This window comes from Typopeltis vanoorti, chromosome 5 (assembly GCF_054136105.1).
Source record: "Typopeltis vanoorti isolate ZY-2024b chromosome 5, IOZ_Tvanoo_1.0, whole genome shotgun sequence".
NCBI classification, from domain to species: Eukaryota; Metazoa; Arthropoda; class Arachnida; order Uropygi; family Thelyphonidae; genus Typopeltis; species Typopeltis vanoorti.
Window position 1 is genome coordinate 1630746 of NC_143553.1, and position 21311 is coordinate 1652056.

Below are 21311 nucleotides of genomic sequence, written 5' to 3' on the forward strand. Positions count from 1 at the left end.
ATAAGACTTATTTGTGCCTATGGTCCCACAGAAGGTTCTACTAAGGTAGAAGTGGAAGAATTTTTTGAGGCTTTAGAAAAAGCAACTGACACAATGAAAAATGAAAAGTTGGTCCTTGTTGGGGATCTAAATAGCAGAGTAGGAAATGACTGTGAGACATACAAAAATATTTTGGGAAAATTTGGAGAAAAGAGCAAAGCTAATAATGGTAAATATCTGTTAGATTTCTGCTCAGGACATGGACTGGTTTTTACTAACAACATGTTCCAACATAAAAATGTGCACAAATTCACATGGAGAGAAGAGGCAAGGAATAAGAAAAGTCTCATTGACTATGTTATTGTTGATAGTGATGTTTTCTCCCTGGTGCAGGACACCAGAGTGTACAGAGGATCTGAAATTGGAAGTGATCACTATTTAGTCTTGAGCAGGATAAAATTGAATTTCATATTGAAAAGAATAACATGTAAGAAAGTTTTAAAGCGAATAAAAGTTGAGCAGCTCTCAGATGTGAGCTGTAGACTAAAATACACAAAGATTATTGAAGAAAAAATGAAACAGTTTGAGAACATGAATCAAACCTTGGAGATTCAGTGGCAAACTCTGAAGAAAACGATTGATTCTGCCAGAGAGGCATGTGGTGAGGTTGTCTGTAAGGATAAAAAAATCAGAACTTCCTGTTGGACACAGGAAGTTAAAGAGACAGTGAAGGAAAAGAAGAAAGCATATCAAAAGTTCCTGTCAAATAAGTCAGCTTGTGCTCTTAGAGAATATAGAGATAAATGCAAGAATGCTAAACACTGCGTAAAACTAGCTAAACAAAAGTCATGGGAGGACTTTGGCAAGAATATAGAAATTAAATATCAAGAAGGTGGCAAAATATTCTGGAGGTTGTTGAAGAAGCTTAAGAATGGAGGAAAGAGTGCTATAAAAGGAATTAGACATGATAAAGGTGACATGAAAACAGGAGAGAAAGATATCCTTGAAGTATGGAGTAATTAATTTGAAAAACTGCTAAATGAAACAAGCAGTGATGACAGCAGAGTGGTAAAAAACACTGACCAGGCATGCAGTCAGGAATACATATCCATACTTGAAGTAGAAAAAGCCATCAAAGGCTTGAAATGGAAAGGCAGAAGGAGTAGATGATATTCGACCAGAAATGCTGAAGTATGGTGGTATAAAAGTCTTACAGTGGCTGCACTGCATAGTTCAGACAGAGGGACGAATTCCCGATGATTGGAGTAGAGCGCTCATAGTACCCATATATAAAAAGGGAAATAAAACTGAATGTGAGAATTACAGAGGTATTTCACTACTGAGAGTTCCTGGCAAGATCTATGCAAGTATACTTGAGAAACGGTTGAGAAGAATTGTGGAAGAAAAGCTTGGTGAAGAACAAGCTGGATTCAGGCCAAATAGAGGCTGTCAGGATCAGATCTTCACTTTACGATAGTCGAGAAAGCATGGGAATATAAAAAAGATCTGTATTTAAGTTTTGTCGATCTGGAAAAGGCATATGACAAGGTGCCAAGGGAGAAGCTATTCAATACGCTGCAGTTATATGGTGTCAATGGGGCATTATATCAAGCAATACTTAGTCTTTATTTGAGTTGTAAGTCAGCAGTTAGAATTGAAGGAAGTACAGGAAGATGGTTTAATGTTAAATCTGGTGTGAGACAAGGATGTACATTATCCCCTCTGTTATTCATTATCTATATGGATCACATTATGAAGGAAAGTGGTATTAAACATATCAAAATTGGAGATGTTAATGTCAGCGCTTTGCTTTATGCGGATGATGTTATACTTCTAAATAAATCCGCTACAAGTCTGCAAGATTCTCCGACTAAATTGAATAGCTGTTGTAATAGATATGGTATGAAGGTCAGCAATAAAAAGACAAAGACAATGAAAATAGGCAGAATCATTGAAAATGTCAACTGTGTTGTGAATGGAAAACCTGTGGAACAAGTAAAACATTTCAGCTATTTAGGCACGATTTTTACTGAAGATGGTAAATTAAATATAGAAATAGACAACAGAATCAGCAAAACTGGTATGGTCGGAAGTCAATTGAATAAATTCATATGGAATAAGAGAGAAATTAGTCGGAACACTAAATTAGCTGTATACAAGACAGTTTTCAAACCAGTTTTAACTTATGGATCTGAGAGCTGGGTCAGAAGTAAAACACTTGACCAAAGACTAGAGACCACAGATATGAGAGTCCTGAGAAAGATTATAGGCGTGAACAGATGGCATCAATGGCAGTATCATATTAAAAACGAGGATATTAGGAAAGAACTTGACATTGTCAGCATCCAGGAATGCATTAGCAGAGCTAATCTCAGGTGGTATGATCACTTAAACAGAATGGGGGAGGAAAGATTAGCAAAACAAGTGTTCTCTGCCAGGTTGGCAGCAAAACGACCCAGAGGAAGACCAAGATATAGGTGGATTGATACGATACAAAGTGGCTTTAGATGATAGAAATATAAGATCTGATAATATTGGAGTGTTGACAAATAACAGACTATGATGATGATGATACTTATTCAAATTAGGGAAGTGTTTCATAGCTGATTGATTCCAAAAACAGTCTCTTGCCTTGTTAGGATATTAGTTAATCTCCAATTGCAATTTGGATTTTTCTGACAATCTAACTGAGTACTGTGTCTTTTATCAGAGCTGTAATTTGTGATCTGAAGTGGTTAGAAATCAGCAAAATGTTACTAACTTAATAAATTATTTAATTTGTTCTACTATTGCTGTTTATATTGTGAAGCACTGCTTTGAATAACCACGGATATCTAAGTCAATTATTAGGTATAGTGTTCAAATCAATTTATATAGTGATCCATATATTAATAAGGATCTTTGAACTGAATTAGAAACACCACATATGTCCAAAGACCAGAAGCTAGAGGAATTTGCTGATAGCATAAGTGACAGTGTCATACTAAAAATTACTGTTATCAAAAAAGAACTCATATGTTGCTAATGAAGAATATCAGCATGCAAATGTAATCCAAAGTATTAAACCTCGGATTATATTTGCATGTCACTTGTCACGTAAGCTTCTGTAGGAATTAGGACATTTTTAGAACTATTTTTCCAGTTTAAAAGCACAAACAAAGATATCAAATAAAATCTGTTTTTATTTTGACTAGTTTCGTGAAATACCTTGTTTCACTTCATCAAGAAATAACACGAATGAAACTAAAAATTAGAAAGGAAGTGATAACAGTTAACATTTATTTTAATACAGCGAAGTGGTGGCCATACTACTGGTAGATACAAGTGTGTCATAATGAACTAAGGAAGAAAACAGGCTTCATTAAAATCATCTCTTGTTTTTTTGTTACACTGTACAGGATGCTTCATCATTTCAGCTGATTCTTTGAATGCTCTTGAGTAAAAAATGGTATTCAACGTGGAGCATTTCAATTTGTTGCCATTCTACTTGGTATTTTGTTTCTAATGCACAGTATATACAGCCAGCCCTGCCAACTTTCTTTCAACCTCAACATCCTTGAAGTGTTCCAATTGGTGTATCTCACCAGATCTGCCAGCTTAATATCTCTGAGCATCTAACACCTCCTTAACCTCCACATCTACCACTCAAAAAACCAGGTTCTACAATATCAGTTTCTATTGTGGTCTACAATACATAAGGGTGACTGGGACACTTAAAGGATATTGAGAATGAAGGAAAGCAAAAATCAGAACTGGCAGAGCAAACAAAGCACCAAGTAGAATGGCAACAATCTGAAATGCTCCACATTGATTAACATTTTTACTCAAGAGCATTCAACGAATCAGCTGAAATGATGAAATATCCTCTATAGTGTAACGAAAAACAAGGGATGATTTTACATCAAGTTTGATCTTCGTTAATCCATGACGACACACTTGTATCTACCAGAAATATATTACAACAACCCACGAACCAGCAGTCAGCATAATAGCGAATGCACGTTTTCCATTGTTTAAACGTTTGCAAATATTTTTCACTAGAAATGTTAACTTGTTTTCTAGTTTTTACTTTATTCGTGTTATTTCCTGATGAGGTGAAACAAAGTATTTCATGAAACTAGTCAAAATAAAAACAGTCTTTATTTCGCATCTTTGTTTGTGGTTTTAAACTGGAAAAATAGTTCTAAAAACTGAGGCAGTGTCACTTTGAAACAAGTATCAAACTGGGAAAGCAGAAACAAAATCTAGATGTACTCGATTCCTCTAATGTGAGAAATAAATTTGGAAAAAATTGTAATTATACTGGAGTATTCATAGTATCCTGTATTCTTTGAAGGTACACAGCAGAAAATTATGATAAAAACAGATAACATTTAATTTTTTTTTTTTTTTTTGGCTTGCCTACAAAACATGTTGAAGCAAGAATCATATCCATTACTTTACAAAGATACAATTCACATATTTATATGCAATACTTTAGAGACACAGAGACCACAGACTGCAGCTGGTCTGGTTAACCAACAGGCTATGGGTCAATACATTACAATATGGATGTTTGTGAAAGCCTTTATGTGGTAGATGATTAACATCATATGCAAAATTACCAATCTATTTATGAGAAGCCTGAACAAATTACCACGTTTAGTCAGTAGAGCAAGATTTCACATTTATGTGACTTGAAGTTCAACCAGAGTACTAATGTGAAATTAAGTTTCCAATCTCTAATGCATTATATTATCATATATAAATATATAAAATGAAATTAACCAAAGTCAATATACTGGTTGACCCTGAGAAATTTGGATTTTCTATCAAATATCTATAGAAATAAGGGATTTTTAATCTTTAAAAATAATACTAAGAACTTGTTTATTATGGGGTGGATATTAGTTAATAAAATTTTAAATTTAGTAATTAACAAAAACTAAATTTAGCCAAAATAGAATTCAATTAAATATATGAAATACATTTATACAATAAATACAATAAAATATAAAATAATATAATATAAAATAAAATATACAGGTAACCCTTGTGTACAACGTGGTCTACAAATTGTAGTAACCCTTTATTTTTTCATATATTTTTCAACGCGTGACTTAAAAATCAAATTTTATCTTCATTAAACTTGTGTCTGCCTCTATCACGCATGTAGTTATAAGTAGCGAATTTATATTAGGGGAAATACAATCATAAACATCCTGCCATGGGCATGGATGCTTATGATTGTCATTGAAAATACTAGTGGTAATGGTCAGCGGTAGATGGCGTTGGTGTAGTTACGGTCAGTTGGTGGATTGTGAGTGGTGGAAGCAGAGCTGTGGAGTAGATGCCCTCCCTCGATGAGTCTCTGGACTTCCTGGAGGTGACTAATAATAATACCCTTTAGCATACATGTATGTCACTTGTCTACCGTATAAAGTGTTTATTGTTGAAAATTGTCTTTGTTTTCTGCCAGGAAAGTGCATTAAAAATCATGTGTTAATCTCAAGCTGAGCACTTTTATTTTTTGGTGAGTTACATACAATATGTAATGCTTCTTCCCCACCCCCAAAAAAATAATAATTTTTATAGTAATGACCACTTAAAGCACTTTTGCGATATGGTTGAAAATGAAATTAGTGAATTAATTGATGAGGAGGAACTGGTACAATTAATAGATGATGTCGAACCAAATGGCGGGGAAAGTTCTGCTGAAGATTCTGATTGCGATGAATCCGTTAAAGAAATTAGCAGAAGGATTGAACTTGGCAAGAAAGTTATTTTATGAATAATGATCTCTCAATGGAGCACTCCGGAAAATTCACCAGACAACTGGATATTTGTTTACCTCTGTATTATGAACTTAATAAAAAATTGCATAGTGGTAAGCAAGCCCTTATTACTGACTTCTTGATAACTAAACCAGCCAAAATATGCAATGAAAATTATACAAATGATGCCCAAGAGATTTCAAGTGATGACGATTAAAATATGCACTTTATTTTATTTTGCCTAAAACACTTATGCATTATGTGCAATGAAGTTTACGTACAATTTATAATTTTATACTATGTATTTGTTTCGTAGTTTATGTTTTCTTAACTTACCTGAATTAAACAAAGATATATTTTTGTTAGGTATGTCACTGTTGTTTATATAATTAAAAAAAAGAAGTGATTTCAGAACATAACCCTACTTTTTCCATGTGATCTGAGTCTCGCATAACGTGATTTATATAACACAGCATTTCTATGGAACCTAACATCCGTGTTATATGAGGGTTACCTGTACAATAAAAATATGAAATGTGTGTCATACCAACTGTCTGACTCTTTTCATCTACCCCATAATCATTAATCTTCTTGCACAAATTAACAAGGACTGCATATCGTTCCTCTGCCAGCTGACCAAGTAATGCCTCAGTTTCTTTCCTTCTCTCCTTATCTTTTATTTTTTCATTTTTTAGTACTGCAAGAACTTCATCTGCTGCGCCACAGAGAACATCACGGGGCTGTACACCAAAAATTTCCATATAAATAAAATAACAAAATTCATCCCTTTAAATAATTTTAAAGCTATTTAATGTTATGGAAATATCATTAATTTGATATTTTAGGAAATTTTAGGTTCTTTAATTTATTTTGATAATGTCAATCATAATACACTATTACCTCTGTAATAACAAATCTGGTATGAAAATATGAAGAATACAGAAAAATCAATTGCATTCCCAATGAAAAATCTACAGAGTAGGTAAAACAAACATTCCAATTATTTAGGTACATTTTTAGTAAAAACAGTAAATTAAATATGAAAACAGAAGCAAAGGATGGTATGGGGAACTAGCTGAATATAAATTTACAAGGAATTAAAGGGAAATCATGCAAATTAAAACACTAAACTACCAACAAGTGAGACAGGCTTCACACCAATTTTAACATATGGATCTGAAAGTTGAATTAGAAATAAAACAGCTGATCAAAGGCCACAGACTACAAGTGTGACAAAAATTAGACAAATGAACAGATTAAATCCATATTATTAAAAATGAAGACATTAGAAAGGAAATTTACATTGTTAGCATTCAGGCACATGTGAGCAGAACTAATCTAAAAGTGTGGTAACTTAAACAGAATAGGAAAGAAAAGGATGACAAAAGAGGTGTTTATTGGCAGGAATTGAAAAAAAGATGACCAAAATCTAGATGGAATGATACAGTTAGTAGTTCTATGGAAGAAAATAATGCAAGATTTAATAGTATTAAAGACCTGAAAAAATAACAGATTTTTTTCAGGTCTCTAAACGTTTTTTAACAAAAATAACACATTAATTTGAAAGAAAAGTGTTGTCAGGATGCTAGTAATATAAACTTATATAGGCACTATCACAGTGTCCTGTATATCCCATTGAGAGTGATATCGAGAAATAACAATAAATATTAAAGAACAAAATGCACTTTATCACATGTGTTCCTATCATTAATAAAATAAATTACAGTGGTACCTTGACTTACGAACATTTTCATATCCCATTTTGACCTCTAGATACGAACCATGATATTTTTCTTTTCAAATGAACTAACGCCTGCTTTACGTTATACTTTTTTAAACTTTTTATGCACGTTTAGCTGAGCGCGCATTGAACCGTCTCTAGTGTAACGATTGTTGTTACTACGTCGTATTTATCTGAAATACGATGAACACTGTACGTATTTGCTTTTTTTTGTGTAAACAAACAATACACTCCATGAAGATTTTTTTTAGGTTTGTATTTATTATGTGTACCATACTATATGTATTTCTTTTTATAAGTGATGTGTTTTATTGTAGCTCATGTTTATTTTCTGAATAATCTACCGTGAGATGCTGATCAGTGATCGTCATTTCGCCGATTAGTGAAATTACGCTCAGTGAGATGAGCGTCATTTCAATGATCAGTGTATTATTTTCAATATGGGGGCCAAAGAAAACTAAGGGAGAAGAGAAGAAAATCACAATAGAAATTGTGGAAAAATATGAGAAAGGAGTCAGGCAAAGTGATCTGTGCAAGCAGTATGACTTGTCCAAATCCACCATAGCTACAATTGTGAAGAAAGCAGATTTTTATAAGGAACTGGATGTGGCCAAAGGAGTATCTATCATGTCACCTCGAAGAAAAAAAGTTATAGAAGAAATGGAAACTTTACTACTCGTCTGGATTAATGAAATGCAACTGAAAGGTGATAGTGTATCTCAAAACATGATCTGTTTACAAGCTCAAACTTTCGCAAAACTTGCCATCCACTAGTAGTAGTAAAGACATCGGTGAAGAGTTTAAAGCTAGCAAAGGATGATTTGAGAAATTCAAGAATAGAACTGGTATCCATAGTGTTGTTAGACATGGAGAAGGTGCTAGTGCTGACACAGAAGCCGCTGAAAGGTTCGTGAAGGAATTTCAGAAACTGATGGAGTCAGAAGGTTAAGGACCAGAACAAGTGTTCAACTGCGATGAAACTGGGCTTTTCTGGAAGAAAATGTCTAAGAGAACATTCATCACTAAGGAGGAAATGGCATTGCCAGGACACAAGCCAATGAAAGACAGGCTAACTTTGGTTTTTTGTGCCAATGTCAGTGGTGACCTGAAGATATAACCTAGAGAGGTAACAGCAGAGCCTGGGTAACCAGGCATTTCTTCTGTGAGTGGATGACAGAGGTCTTTGCTCCCACAGTGAAATGGTATCTACAAGAAAAAGGTCTGCCTAAGAAAGTTCTTATAATAGACAATGCTCCAGCACATCCACCACAGTTAGAAAAAAAGTTTAATTTCATCAAAATTAAGTTCTTGCCTCCTAATACTATACCACTCCTACAACCAATGGATCAATATATTATTTCCAACTTCAGAAAGCTTTATATCAAAGCTCTTTTCCAAAGATTTTTCAAAGTTATCGCCAACACAGAATTAACCTTCAGGGAATTCTGGAAGAATCACTTCAATATTCTTCATTGTTTGTGTCTTGTTAGTCGGGCATGGGAAGATGTTTCTGTGAGAACTCTAAAATCAGCCTGGAAAAAGTTATGGCCCGACTGTGTCTGAGGAACTGCATTGGAAGGACCTGAAAGCAAAATTGACATTGTAGATACAGTTGTCTCCCTAAGCAAGACCATGCATTTGGAAGTTGATGAAGCAGATGTAGAGGAGCACAATGTTGAACTGACCACTGAAGAGCTACAGGAGTTAAGAGAACAGGAAAAAGAAAGGGATGAGGAGGAAAAGCAAATGTCTTCGGAGGACAAAGAAGATAGTAACAAAAGGGAGAAATTCCAACAAGTGACGTAAAAAATTTTGCAGCACTGGGGTGAATTGCAAGAATTGGTTAAGAAGTGGCATCCAAATCAAGGTGTTGTTTTTAGAGCCACCAATATCTTCAATGACAATGTCATTAATCACTTTACAAGGGTATTAAGGAAGCGACAGAGTCAGTCAACGTTAGATAGGTTTTTTAAACCTCCCTCACCTAAGAGAGGAAAAAAAGCAACTGATGACAACAAATCGAAAACTCCTGAACCACAAAACCAGCCACAAGAAAATTGATTTTTTTTTTTTTACATTTTAATGGAAGATGATTTTCATAGAAATCATCTAAAACCAAAGATTTCATAAATAAAAATTAATATGTAATGGTATACAAAATGCATATTTATAGTGTAAAAATGCTCCTCACTCCTCCATTTCTTTGCATTTTTTTCATTTAGTTGAGAAGAGTTTTTTTATTTTTTGAATCTGGGAACGGATTAATTGATTTCCCATAAGATATAATGGAAAATTTGGTTTTAAGATATGAACCATGGTCAGGAACAAATTAAATTAAGTTCATAAGTCGAGGTACCACTGTACTTTTGATCTTGTTAGAATACAGGCACATGTGAGCAGAACTAATCTAAAAAGCCGTTGACTTAAACAGAACAGGAAAGAAAAACTTTTAAACTTTTTTTTTTAATTAACCAGCCATTTTTTTTTAAATCACAGGTATGGAATTATGATCACAATAATGGTAATACAGTACATGTTCACTACGCTGATTACAGAAATAGTTCTTTATAGTGCAATATTTGCTATAGCATTTGGAGGGGGGGGGGGGATGAGTGAAGGTATTTCCTCTACAAATGGCTTTCAGGAATATACAAAAGAAAATAGTTTAGGTGATGGGATATATCTCAGTATTGGTGTCTCTAGCAAATTCAGGAAAGCAATAAAACAGTAAAAGATTTAAAAATGAATTCAAACCAAATTTATGATCCTTCATTAAGCATTAATTAAGGATAGCCCAAGTAACAATAACAACAGTGTTCAAATTTAGCAAAAACATTTAGATAAAAGATTTAGTTCCGAGAAATCAAATCACAGAAACTATGAGTTTAAATCATTAAACCACAACTTAGAAATTCCCTTAATATGTCTCATTAAGCCAGTTTCTGAACTGTGGCTTAGTGAGTGATTCCTGATATCAAACTGCACAATGATAATTACATTATGATGAAGAGGATATTTGTATGTTGCTGCATATTAGATTAGGATTATGAGATTAATAATATACTAAAGTCCAATTCAGAGGAGAAGTTGAAAAAACTCTGGTGCTTAATAAGCACTGAGGCTGTAAAATCGCGAGAGTAAGTGCAGTAAAGTAGTGATATTTTCATCAACCAGATAGGACAGACAATGGAGATTATGAGTGCTAAATATTAAACTAGATGTAAACAAGACTGTCTTAAAACCATTTTTAACTTATGGATCTGAGAGCTGCATTAGAAATAAAACATATTTCATATTTAGAGATATCAAATCCTATTTCATATCTCTAATCAAAGACAAGATATGAAATAGGATTAACCACTCTCTATCATAGCATTAATTAGCTTTGCACAAAGCCACCTGTCTCTTAATCATGAATCACTGAGGTTAACATGTAAAGAGAAGATGGCAATAATGAAAACTTATCTGGATTGGACTATTACACTATACTGTGTGAGATGATACTCTTATGATATACTTCCTAATAACATCTAAGTCAGATGACAATAGGATTAAGAAGGGAATATTCTATGAGCCAGATAGAAGCAGTTACACCTGTATTTGGTATCAGAGCCCAGAAAGAATAGGAATGAATATTTAATATGGACATATTAAGTATGTATAATTTGGTAAGAAGACTAGATAAATATATGGATTTGATATTTTAACTGATAAGGAATCATACTTACACTCATGAGCAGTTGAATTAGAGATACCTGCCTAGTAGCAGGTAGCACCCACTTTCACCTTGATGACGGCGGCAATGTGGCGTGGTATGGACTCCACAAGGCACTGGAAGCGTTGAGGAGCCAAACTGATCTATGACTGCTGCACAGCCTCCCACAATGCACAGAGATTGGTCAGAGCAGGGTCCAGGGCTTGTTTATCTCTCTCAACAGCATCCCAGATGTGTTCAATAGGATTGAGGTCGGGGGGAGGGGGGCTCAGGAGCCAGCCAAGCATCCGCATGTCCGTAGAGTGTTCATCTACCCACTTGGCCACAATTCGGGAGCAGTGAGCCGGTGCATTGTCTTGGTGTAGGTACAGGTCTTCTCCAGGTTGTTATGTAGGCGCAGAAATGGGTGCACATGATCTGACAGAAGGTCCCTGTATCGTTCGCTGGTAGATGTATCAGGGGACCCATTTCATCCCACATAAACAGTCCCCATATGAGGATACCACCACCATAACCGACCTAAACTGTACCCTGGTGGTACGAGGGATCCATCGCTTCATGTGCTTGGCGACGCATTCGTACCCTGCTATTGGCGTGTACCAACATGCACCTCGACTCATCAGTCCAGGCGACCTTTATCCATGCGTCGAGGGTCCAATGGTGGTGTTCCTGTACCCATGCTAATCGTTGTGCCTTGTAACGTGCGGTGAGCAGAGGTACCCAACGTCGTTGTTGTTGTCCAGCATTAAATTGGCAAGTGATCTGTGGCCTGTCTATCCGCTGTTACTATCCGAGCTAGCCGACAGCGCCCCGTCATCGACACGTTGTACACCACAGCAGTTTTCCCTGGCGGCTGTGGTTTTACTCAATTCCATATACTCATGGTATACTCTTGACACAGTGGCCTGTGAAAAGCCCAGTGCCTGTACGACTTCAGAGATGGAGTGCTCCATACACCTGGCTCCGACTATCTGGACGCGATTGAATTCGCTGAGATATCAAGTCTTCCCCATTATGTGCTCGACTATTACTCAGACGGTCAGTGCAAGGTCTGACGACATCCCTGTCACACACCACTATTCCATTCACTGGGGCGACCACAGCACCATTTCTCCAACATGGCAGGTACCTCTAATTCAACTGCTCATGAGTGTATAAGACTGCAGGCTTATTTTATTTTTAATATTAATCTCATGACAGATTTCAGAACCTGTTGCATATGAATATATGTAAACAAGAATAAGAGAAAAGGATTTTTTTTTTTTTGAACAAATGAATAAGTGAAGAGGATGTTCCAAAGAATATGTTAGGCAGAATGAAAGAGAACTGGAAGAAGTAACATCTTGAGTAGGAAAGAAAGGACACTAAGTTTTTATAAGACTGAGGAAGCTACAGATGACAAGCATTTGTACAGAAAAGGTTAATTAGGGGTGTCAGTCCAAGAAGGAGAGACTTTGGTGTTGTGTGAAGATCTGGGTATTACAAAAAAGTAAAGAGATCAACAAATTTCCTTTGTGCAAAGAGACAACTGTGTTCTGGTAATAGTGCAAGTGACTAGCATATCATCAACCCACCGAAGAATGCTATACTGATCTGTGTTTAAGTATTTTCTATAAAAGACCTTAAAGACTGGCATGTTTGCACTTCAAAGTTGGTGAAATCAGAATGAAGAATAGATCATAAACTAGCATCAGCAAAACAATGGATAGGATTTGAGATCAGGGAGAGAAAAATCATCTGGGTATAAAAAAAAGAGAGTAAGCATCATATGCAATAACCCAGAAGTTATGCATGCAGTGAACAACCAGAGAGGAAACTGACTACCTAATAACAAAGCCTGAAAGGCAGAACCAAAAGATAACAATTTCCTCAGCAACATTCTAAGAGAGACACCATAAAATACCTTGGAAATATCAAGTGCAATAGCACAGAGGTAGGAGCTGTAAGCAAGGAGATTTACTGTAAATCGAGATCCAGTAAGTCATTAACTGAATAGTCTCTGGGTGGTGAAGAATTAAAAGATGCTTCATTTATAAGAAAAGAAATGATAATACTCGTACATGTCTCCAGTCAGAAAGAATGATAGTTGGTGCATGCAGTATGTGGCCTACCTCGATGAATACCTGACTCCCTGGAGGTCTCTCTTAATAATAATAATAATAATAAAGCAGAATGTGATAATTACAGAGGAATTTTTCTAATGAATGTTCCAAGTAAGATTTATGCAAGCATACTTGAAAATAAGCTGAGAAAAATTGCAGAAAAGAAACTTGGTGAAGAACAAGCTATTCAGGCCAAATAGAGGTTCTCAGGATCAGATTTTCACTTTACAACAAACAGTTGAGAAATCATGAGAATAAACCAAGGATCTGTATTTACGTTTTGTAGATCTGAAAAGGATATATGACCCAGATAAAAGCTTTTCAAAGCACTACAATTACAGGCTTTTTATGGGATAAATGGAAAATTATATAGAGTAATACACAGGCTATATTTAAGTTGTAATTAGCAGTTAGAACTGAAGGAAATACAGGAAGATGGTTTGATGTCAAATCAGGTGTAAGACAAGGGTGCACATTATCTCCACTCTTATTCATCATCTATATGGATCACATTATAAAAAAAGGTATCATTAAATCTGATATTAGAATCAGATTTAATGATACCTAATTTAATAAATTAGAATAAACTTAGCTTCTTGCTTTATGCAAATAATGCACTCCTAACAAGTCTCCAGGATTCTCTAACTAAACTGAATAACAGTTGTAACAAATCTGGCATGAAAATCAGCAATAATAAGACCAAAACTAGGAAAATAGGCAGGAACATAGAAAACTTCAGTTGCATTCTCCAAGGAAAATCTATACAAGTAAAATATTACTGCTATGTAGACACAGTTTTTAAGTGAAGATGGCAATTAAAATCTGGAAATAGACAAGTGAATAAGCAAAGCTGTATAGTCACAAAACTAGCTGAATAAATTTTTATGGAATAAGAGAGAAATTAGCCCAAACACTAAACTAGCAGCATACAAGACAATGTTCAAAACAGTTTGATAAATAAAGATCAGCTCACTAAAAAAAGGTGGGGGTTTATCTGTGTTGTGTTTGGTCACTTCTTAAATATCAAACTGGAACTTTATATTGGCTTTATTAGTTGACCAGAGATTTTTGTAAAATATACAAGAAATTGGCTACAAGTTTCACCAGCAGTTCTGTCTGGCTTCTTCAGGACATGTGTAACGGAACATGGAACTAACATTTACTAGCAAACATTAGTTCCATGTTCTGTAACACATGTCCTGAAGAAACTAGATAGAACTGCTGGTGAAACTTGTAGCCGATTTCTTGTATATATTTTATAAAAATCTCTGGTCAACTAATAAAGCCAATATAAAGTTCCAGTTTAATAAGGTGGGGGTTCTTTTTGTGAGAATTACAATTGCCTGAAAGTATAAATGAATTCCATTATCAGCAAACATGCTTATTTATGCCTGAGCCTCTCATAGGGTAATGACCTTGATAACTAAAAAAATAAATATAAAAGATTAGAGACCACAGATATGAGAGTTAGGAGAAAAATCAGTGATCTGAACAAATGGCAAAAATGGCAGAATCACATTAAAAATGAGGATATCAGGAAGGAACTTGGCATTAGCATTCAGGAATGTGTGAGCAAGACAAATCTAAGGTGGTATGGTCACTTAAACAGAATGGATGAGGAGAGGTAGAAAAACAGATGTTTGATACCAAGATGGCAGGTGAAATACCAAGAGGACTGATTCAGTTAGAAGTATCTTAGAAAACCAAAATGTTAAATACAAGAATACTGGAGTGCTGACAAGAATAGAATAATTTAGAGGAAAATTATTCATAGGAGATTAATAATAATGTAAACTTAATCATCTACACTTGTCATAGTAGCCTGAACACCCATTGAGAGTAGTTTCACTATCAGGGAATCAATGATGAGTTTATTGTACTTGGCTAAATCATATTCTACCAGCAGCAGTCAGTAGTAAGCTAGTAAATTAACAATCGGCTCAATAAAGGGAAAAAAAAAAGTGGGGGTTCTTTTGTGAGAGTTACAACCACCCCTGAAAGTATTAATGAATTATCAGCAAACTTATGCTTTTTCATGATTGAGCCTCTTTTCATAGGGTAATGATTGAGTTCACAATTCTGGAAATGAGAAATCTTTGGTGTTCAGCATGAGAATTAAGAAGAGGTTATTAAAAGCACCTTTTTTTTTCATAACAGAATGCCAATAAGAGAACAGGATCAATGAGATAAACAACTATGTTACATTGTAACCTAAAACAGATGTACAACTTACAACAAAAATTAGTTTATTTTATACCAAATGATGAAATATGCAGAATTTCATCACCATCATCAAATACCCTCAAGGGGTGTACAGGATATGACAGAACTACATGAAAAAATTACATCATTATTAACTTCCTATCTACAATTTTCCTCCAAATCAGTCTGTTACTTGTCAAGACTCCAACATTATCAGATCTTATATTTCTATCGTCTAAGGCACTTTGTACCGTATCAATCCACATATATCTTGGTCTTCCTCTGGGTTGTTTTCCTGCCAACCTGGCAGAGAACACTTGTTTTGCTAATCTTTCCTCTCCCATTCTATTTAAGTGACCATACCACCTGAGATTAGTTCTGCTAACACATTCCTGGATGCTGACAATGTCAAGTTCTTTCCTAATATCCTCATTTTTAATATGATATTGCCATTGATGCCATCTGTTCACGCCTCTAATCTTTCTCAGGACTCTCATATCTGCGGTCTGTAGTCTTTGGTCAAGTGTTTTACTTCTGATCCAGCTCTCAGATCCATAAGTTAAAACTGGTTTGAACACTGTCTTGTATACTAATTTAGTGTTCTGACTAATTTCTCTCTTATTCCATATGAATTTATTCAATTGACTTCCCACCATACCAGCTTTGCTGATTCTGTTGTCTATTTCTATATTTAATTTACCATCTTCAGTAAAAATCGTGCCTAAATAGCTGAAATGTTTTACTTGTTCCACAGGTTCTCCATTCACAACACAGTTGACATTTTCAATGATTCTGCCTATTTTCATTGTCTTTGTCTTTTTATTGCTGATCTTCATACCATATCTATTACAACAGCTATTCAATTTAGTCAGAGAATCTTGCAGACTTGTAGCGGATTTATTTAGAAGTATAACATCGTGCATAAAGCAAAGAGCTGACATTAACATCTCCAATTTTGATATCAGGTTTAATACCACTTTCCTTCATAATGTGATCCATATAGATAATGAATAACAGAGGGGATAATGTACATCCTTGTCTCACACCAGATTTAACATTAAACAATCTTCCTGTACTTCCTTCAATTCTAACTGCTGACTTACAACTCAAATAAAGACTAAGTATCGCTTGATATAATGCCCCATTGACACCATATAACTGCAGCGTATTGAATAGTTTCTCTCTTGGCACCTTGTCATATGCCTTTTCCAAATCGACAAAACTTAAATACAGATCTTTGTTATATTCCCATGCTTTCTCGACTATTTGTCGTAAAGTGAAGATCTGATCCTGACAGCCTCTATTTGGCCTGAATCCAGCTTGTTCTTCACCAAGCTTTTCTTCCACAATTCTTCTCAACCGTTTCTCAAGTATACTTGCATAGATCTTGCCAGGAACACTCATAGGGAAATACCTCTGTAATTCTCACATTCAGTTTTATTTCCCTTTTTATATATGGGTACTATGAGCACTCTACTCCAATCATCGGGAATTCGTCCCTCTGTCCAGGCTTTCTGAACTATGGAGTGCAGCCACTGTAAGACTTTTATACCACCATACTTCAGCATTTCTGGTCGAATATTATCTACTCCTGCTGCCTTTCCACATTTCGAGCCTTTGATGGCTTTTTCTACTTCAAGTATGGATATGTATTCCTGACTGCATGCCTGGTCAGTGTTTTTTATCACTGTACTGTCATCACTGCTTGTTTCATTTAGCAGTTTTTCAAAGTAATTACTCCATACTTCAAGGATATCTCTTTCTCCTGTTTTCATGTCACCTTTATCATCTCTAACTCCTTTTAGAGCACTCTTTCCTCCATCCCTAAGCTTCTTCAACAACCTCCAGAATATTTTGCTACCTTCTTGATATTTATTTTCTATATTCTTGCCAAAGTCTTCCCATGACTTTTGTTTAGCTAGTTTTACACACTGTTTAGCTTTCTTACATTTGTCTCTGTATTCTGTAAGAGTAAAAGCTGACTTATTTGACAGGAACTTTTGATATGCTTTCTTCTTTTCCTTCACTGCCTCTTTAACTTCCTGTGTCCACCAGGAAGTTCTGATTTTTTTTTTTTTATCCTTGCACACAACCTCACCACATGCCTCTCTGGCAGAATCAATCAATGTTTTCTTCAGAGTTTGTTACTGAATCTCCAAGGTTTGATTCCTGTTCTCAAACTCTTTCGTTTTCTTTTCAATAATCTTTCTATATTTTAGTCTGCAGTTTACATCTGAGAGCTGCTCAACTTTTATGTGCTTTAAAACTTTCTTAAATGTTATTCTTTTCAATATGAAATTCAATTTTATCCTGCTCAAGACTAAATAGTGATCACTTCCAATTTCAAATCCTCTGTACACTCTGGTGTCCTGCACCAGGGAGAAAATATCACTATCAACAATAACATAGTCGATGAGACTTTTCTTATTCCTAGCCTCTTCTCTCCATGTGAATTTGTGCACATTTCTATGTTGGAACATGGTGTTAGTAATAACCAGTCTATGTTCTGAGCAGAAATCCAACAGATATTTGCCATTATTATTAGCTTTGCTCTTTTCTCCAAATTTGCCCAAAATATTTTTGTATGTCTCACAATCATTTCCTACTCTGCTATTTAGATCCCCAACAAGGACCAACTTTGTCTTTTTCATTGTGTCAGTTGCTTTTTCTAAAGTCAAAAAAGTTTCTGTTTCAGTCACCCTATTATGTCGATCTGGTACTTATCTAATTCCTCAGCTAGCTCCATTTCTTTGCCATTCGGGCTTCTTACATTGATAGTACCGATCTTTAACTCTGGTGATGTTGAGTTGGGGTTTGTTTTCAGATTTGTTTCAGTAGCTGACTTTTCGCTGTTCGCCCTGGTTCCCTGGCGAAAACAACGGGGGCCTGGTTTAACTGGGCAATGCCCCAGCCAGCATGAAATTTTGTCATGTTGTACCATCATTTTTTATTTTGGTTTAACCAAGAAGAATACAATTTGGTCAGCTAAATCCCAAATTGCCAGCCCATCCTCGTCCGTTCAGTATCTAAATAGATACCCAACAGGGTGCACCACGAGAAGGTGAGGATTGGAGATTAGGTCAGAAGCCCTGGTCAGTTCTCCGCATTCCTTTAAAGGCTATGTGGAGGTCTCCTCTCAGTTATATGAAGAATTTCAAAAATTTATTTAATAGCGAGGCTATTTAAACTTGGAAAGTTAGAATATTACAGATATATATTTTATTTTCCTAAAAATATACGATTTCCTTATACTGATTCTAAAAATATTATCTAAATGGGTTTTTTTTTTGAATGTTCTTAATAGCTACAACATCAGATAACACCAAATGGTCAAGTACCATCCAATAATGTTTTCAAAATTTAGAAAACTCACCAAAGTAGTTAATATTTGTGTAGACTTGAGGATTTATATAGTGTTTACGATTTTAAATGTTTTTTCATCCGACATCTGTTTACAAGAAGAATAAATCCAAATTCAGAAGAAATGAAGACTCGAAAACCTAGATTAACTCTCTCTGTAGAGGTAAAAGTGGTGAAATCATTAGTCACAAACAACCTATACTCAGAAATGGACAGAACATTTTAATGCCCTATTGAATGAAGAAGCAAAAGAGTTAATTTTATTATACTTAACACCAATGAAGAACCTAATAAACATGATCATCTGTGGATAAAGTTAAGACAGCCATCAAAAAACTCAAAAACAATAGAGTGCCTGGACTTGATGGTATAATACTAGAATTGCTAAAAAAAAACTATGGACCTGAACTACTTAAAAAGATACATGAACTGATGGTTAAAATTTGGGATACTGAAAAACTTCCATTAGACTAGTTTTCAAGCATTATTTGTTCAATACTAAAGAAAGGAGATCCCATGATTTGTTCTAACTACAGAGGCATTAGCCTCCACTGCACATGATATAATTTTTTTTTTAAGTATACTCTTTGAAAAGCTATTGACAAAGTTGATCAACAAATTGGGTATTACCAAAGTGGCTTTTGTAAGAGAAAATTTACAGTTGATCAAATATTTAGTTTAAGACAGATACATGAAAAGACTGTGGAATATGGCATTGACACTCATCATTTATTTGTAGACTTCAGAGCTGCCTTTGAGCATTACTAGGAATAAGCTACTTGAAGCAATGCAGGAATTTTGTATTCCTCCCAAACTCATTAGGTTAGTTAAGGCTACAATAGAGAAAACAGTATCCAAAATTCAAATACAAGGCAATCTTTCAAATGTACTGTGCATAAAAATTGGAGTTCATCAAGGAGACTCCTTATCATGTTTACTATTTTTCTAGAAACAGTCATAAGAGACTCTGGAATTAATACAAAAAGAAACATCGTCTATAAAAATTTGCATAAAAAATGGAGTTCATCAATGAGACTCCTTATCATGTTTACTATTTAATGTCTCTCTAGAAACAGTCATAAGAGACTCATGAATTAATACAAAAGGAAACATCATTTATAAATCTGTACAAATATTTGCCTACGCACAACACTGATTTAGTTGCAAGGACAATCAATCATCTTAAGGAAGTCTTTCTTGCATTTGAGGCTACTGCAAAAAATATTTGTTTGAAAATAGATCAAGATAAAACTAAATATATGTGCTGCACCAGAAACAAATACCAAAACAATCTTCCTTTCACTGAAATAGGATTACACACATTTGAAAGTATCTATAGCTTTATCTACTTGGGGTCTAAATTGAAGTGCCAAAATAAAACTTCACCAGAAGTACAGAAAATAACTGCTGCTGCTAATAAAAGTTTTTATGGTCTTAAGAAGCGAAACATGGATCATTAAAAGGAAAGATGAAAAACGAATTCAACCAGCAGAAATGAAGTTTCTCAGAAAAACAGCTGGATATACCACGTGAGACCATAAAACAAATGAAGAAATTTTACAATCCCTGAAAATAAAACCAATTAATTACTACATAAGATATTATAAACAAAAATGGCTAGAACATTTAAATCGAATGATCAACAGCAGACTACCAAAAATATTATACCCATACAAAATAAGTGGAAAAAAAAAATTGGAAGACCAAGAAAGTGTTAAATCTTGAATGATGGTTCTATCAAGAATAGAACAGCTCCATTCAAGATTTAACAAGAACAACCACATAAAGCAAAAGCACACTTGTATTCTTGGCAAAACAGACATAATATATAAAAATGCAGAGGTTAACTTTGTTAAAAAACGTTTAATTTTCTTGTACAATACATTCATATAGCATGGATGATCTCACTTGTTGTTATTTAGGAACGTTCTATAGTTGGCACTATAATTCAGTTCTGGCGAGTTGAAGGATCTGATAAGGGTCTTCCAGATCATGGGTAAGATTAGTCCTTGGTTCCTGTTAAAGGAACATTAGGCAAAAAGAACATATAGGTGACGTCAATAATAACAGAGAAGAAAAATCGGGTTTAGCTTTTCATTTCTCAAGAACGAACCATACCATAGAGTGGGATAAAAGCACAATTCCTTACATGGAGGAGGACTTCCGCTCCCGAATTTTAAGGAGGCCACAACAGTTGCCCGCTGTACACAAAACCTTAACAGGAACCAAGGACTAATCTTACCTGTGATCTGGAAGACCCTTATCAGATCCTTCAACTCGCCAGAACTGAATTATAGTGCCAAAGTGCTTAAGGGTCAAAGCTGTAAAACTGAGAGGAGACCTCCACATAGCCTTTAACGGAATGCGGAGAACCGACCAGGGCTTCTGACCTAATGTCCACCTTCTCCATCTAATCTTCACCTTCTCGTGGTGCACCCTGTTGGGTACCTACTTGGATA

At 35.0% G+C, this 21311-nt stretch overlaps 1 protein-coding gene across 1 annotated transcript in view; it reads right to left on the reverse strand.

Annotated features, from left to right (window-relative positions):
• Brr2 (U5 small nuclear ribonucleoprotein l(3)72Ab) overlaps positions 1-21311 on the reverse strand; it is a 486889-nt gene that overhangs the window by 437609 nt on the left and 27969 nt on the right. Inside the window, exon 4 of the mRNA XM_090392214.1 lies at positions 6280-6472. Coding sequence (XP_090248340.1) covers positions 6280-6472 — 193 coding nt within the window. The remainder of the gene's footprint in view (positions 1-6279; positions 6473-21311) is intronic.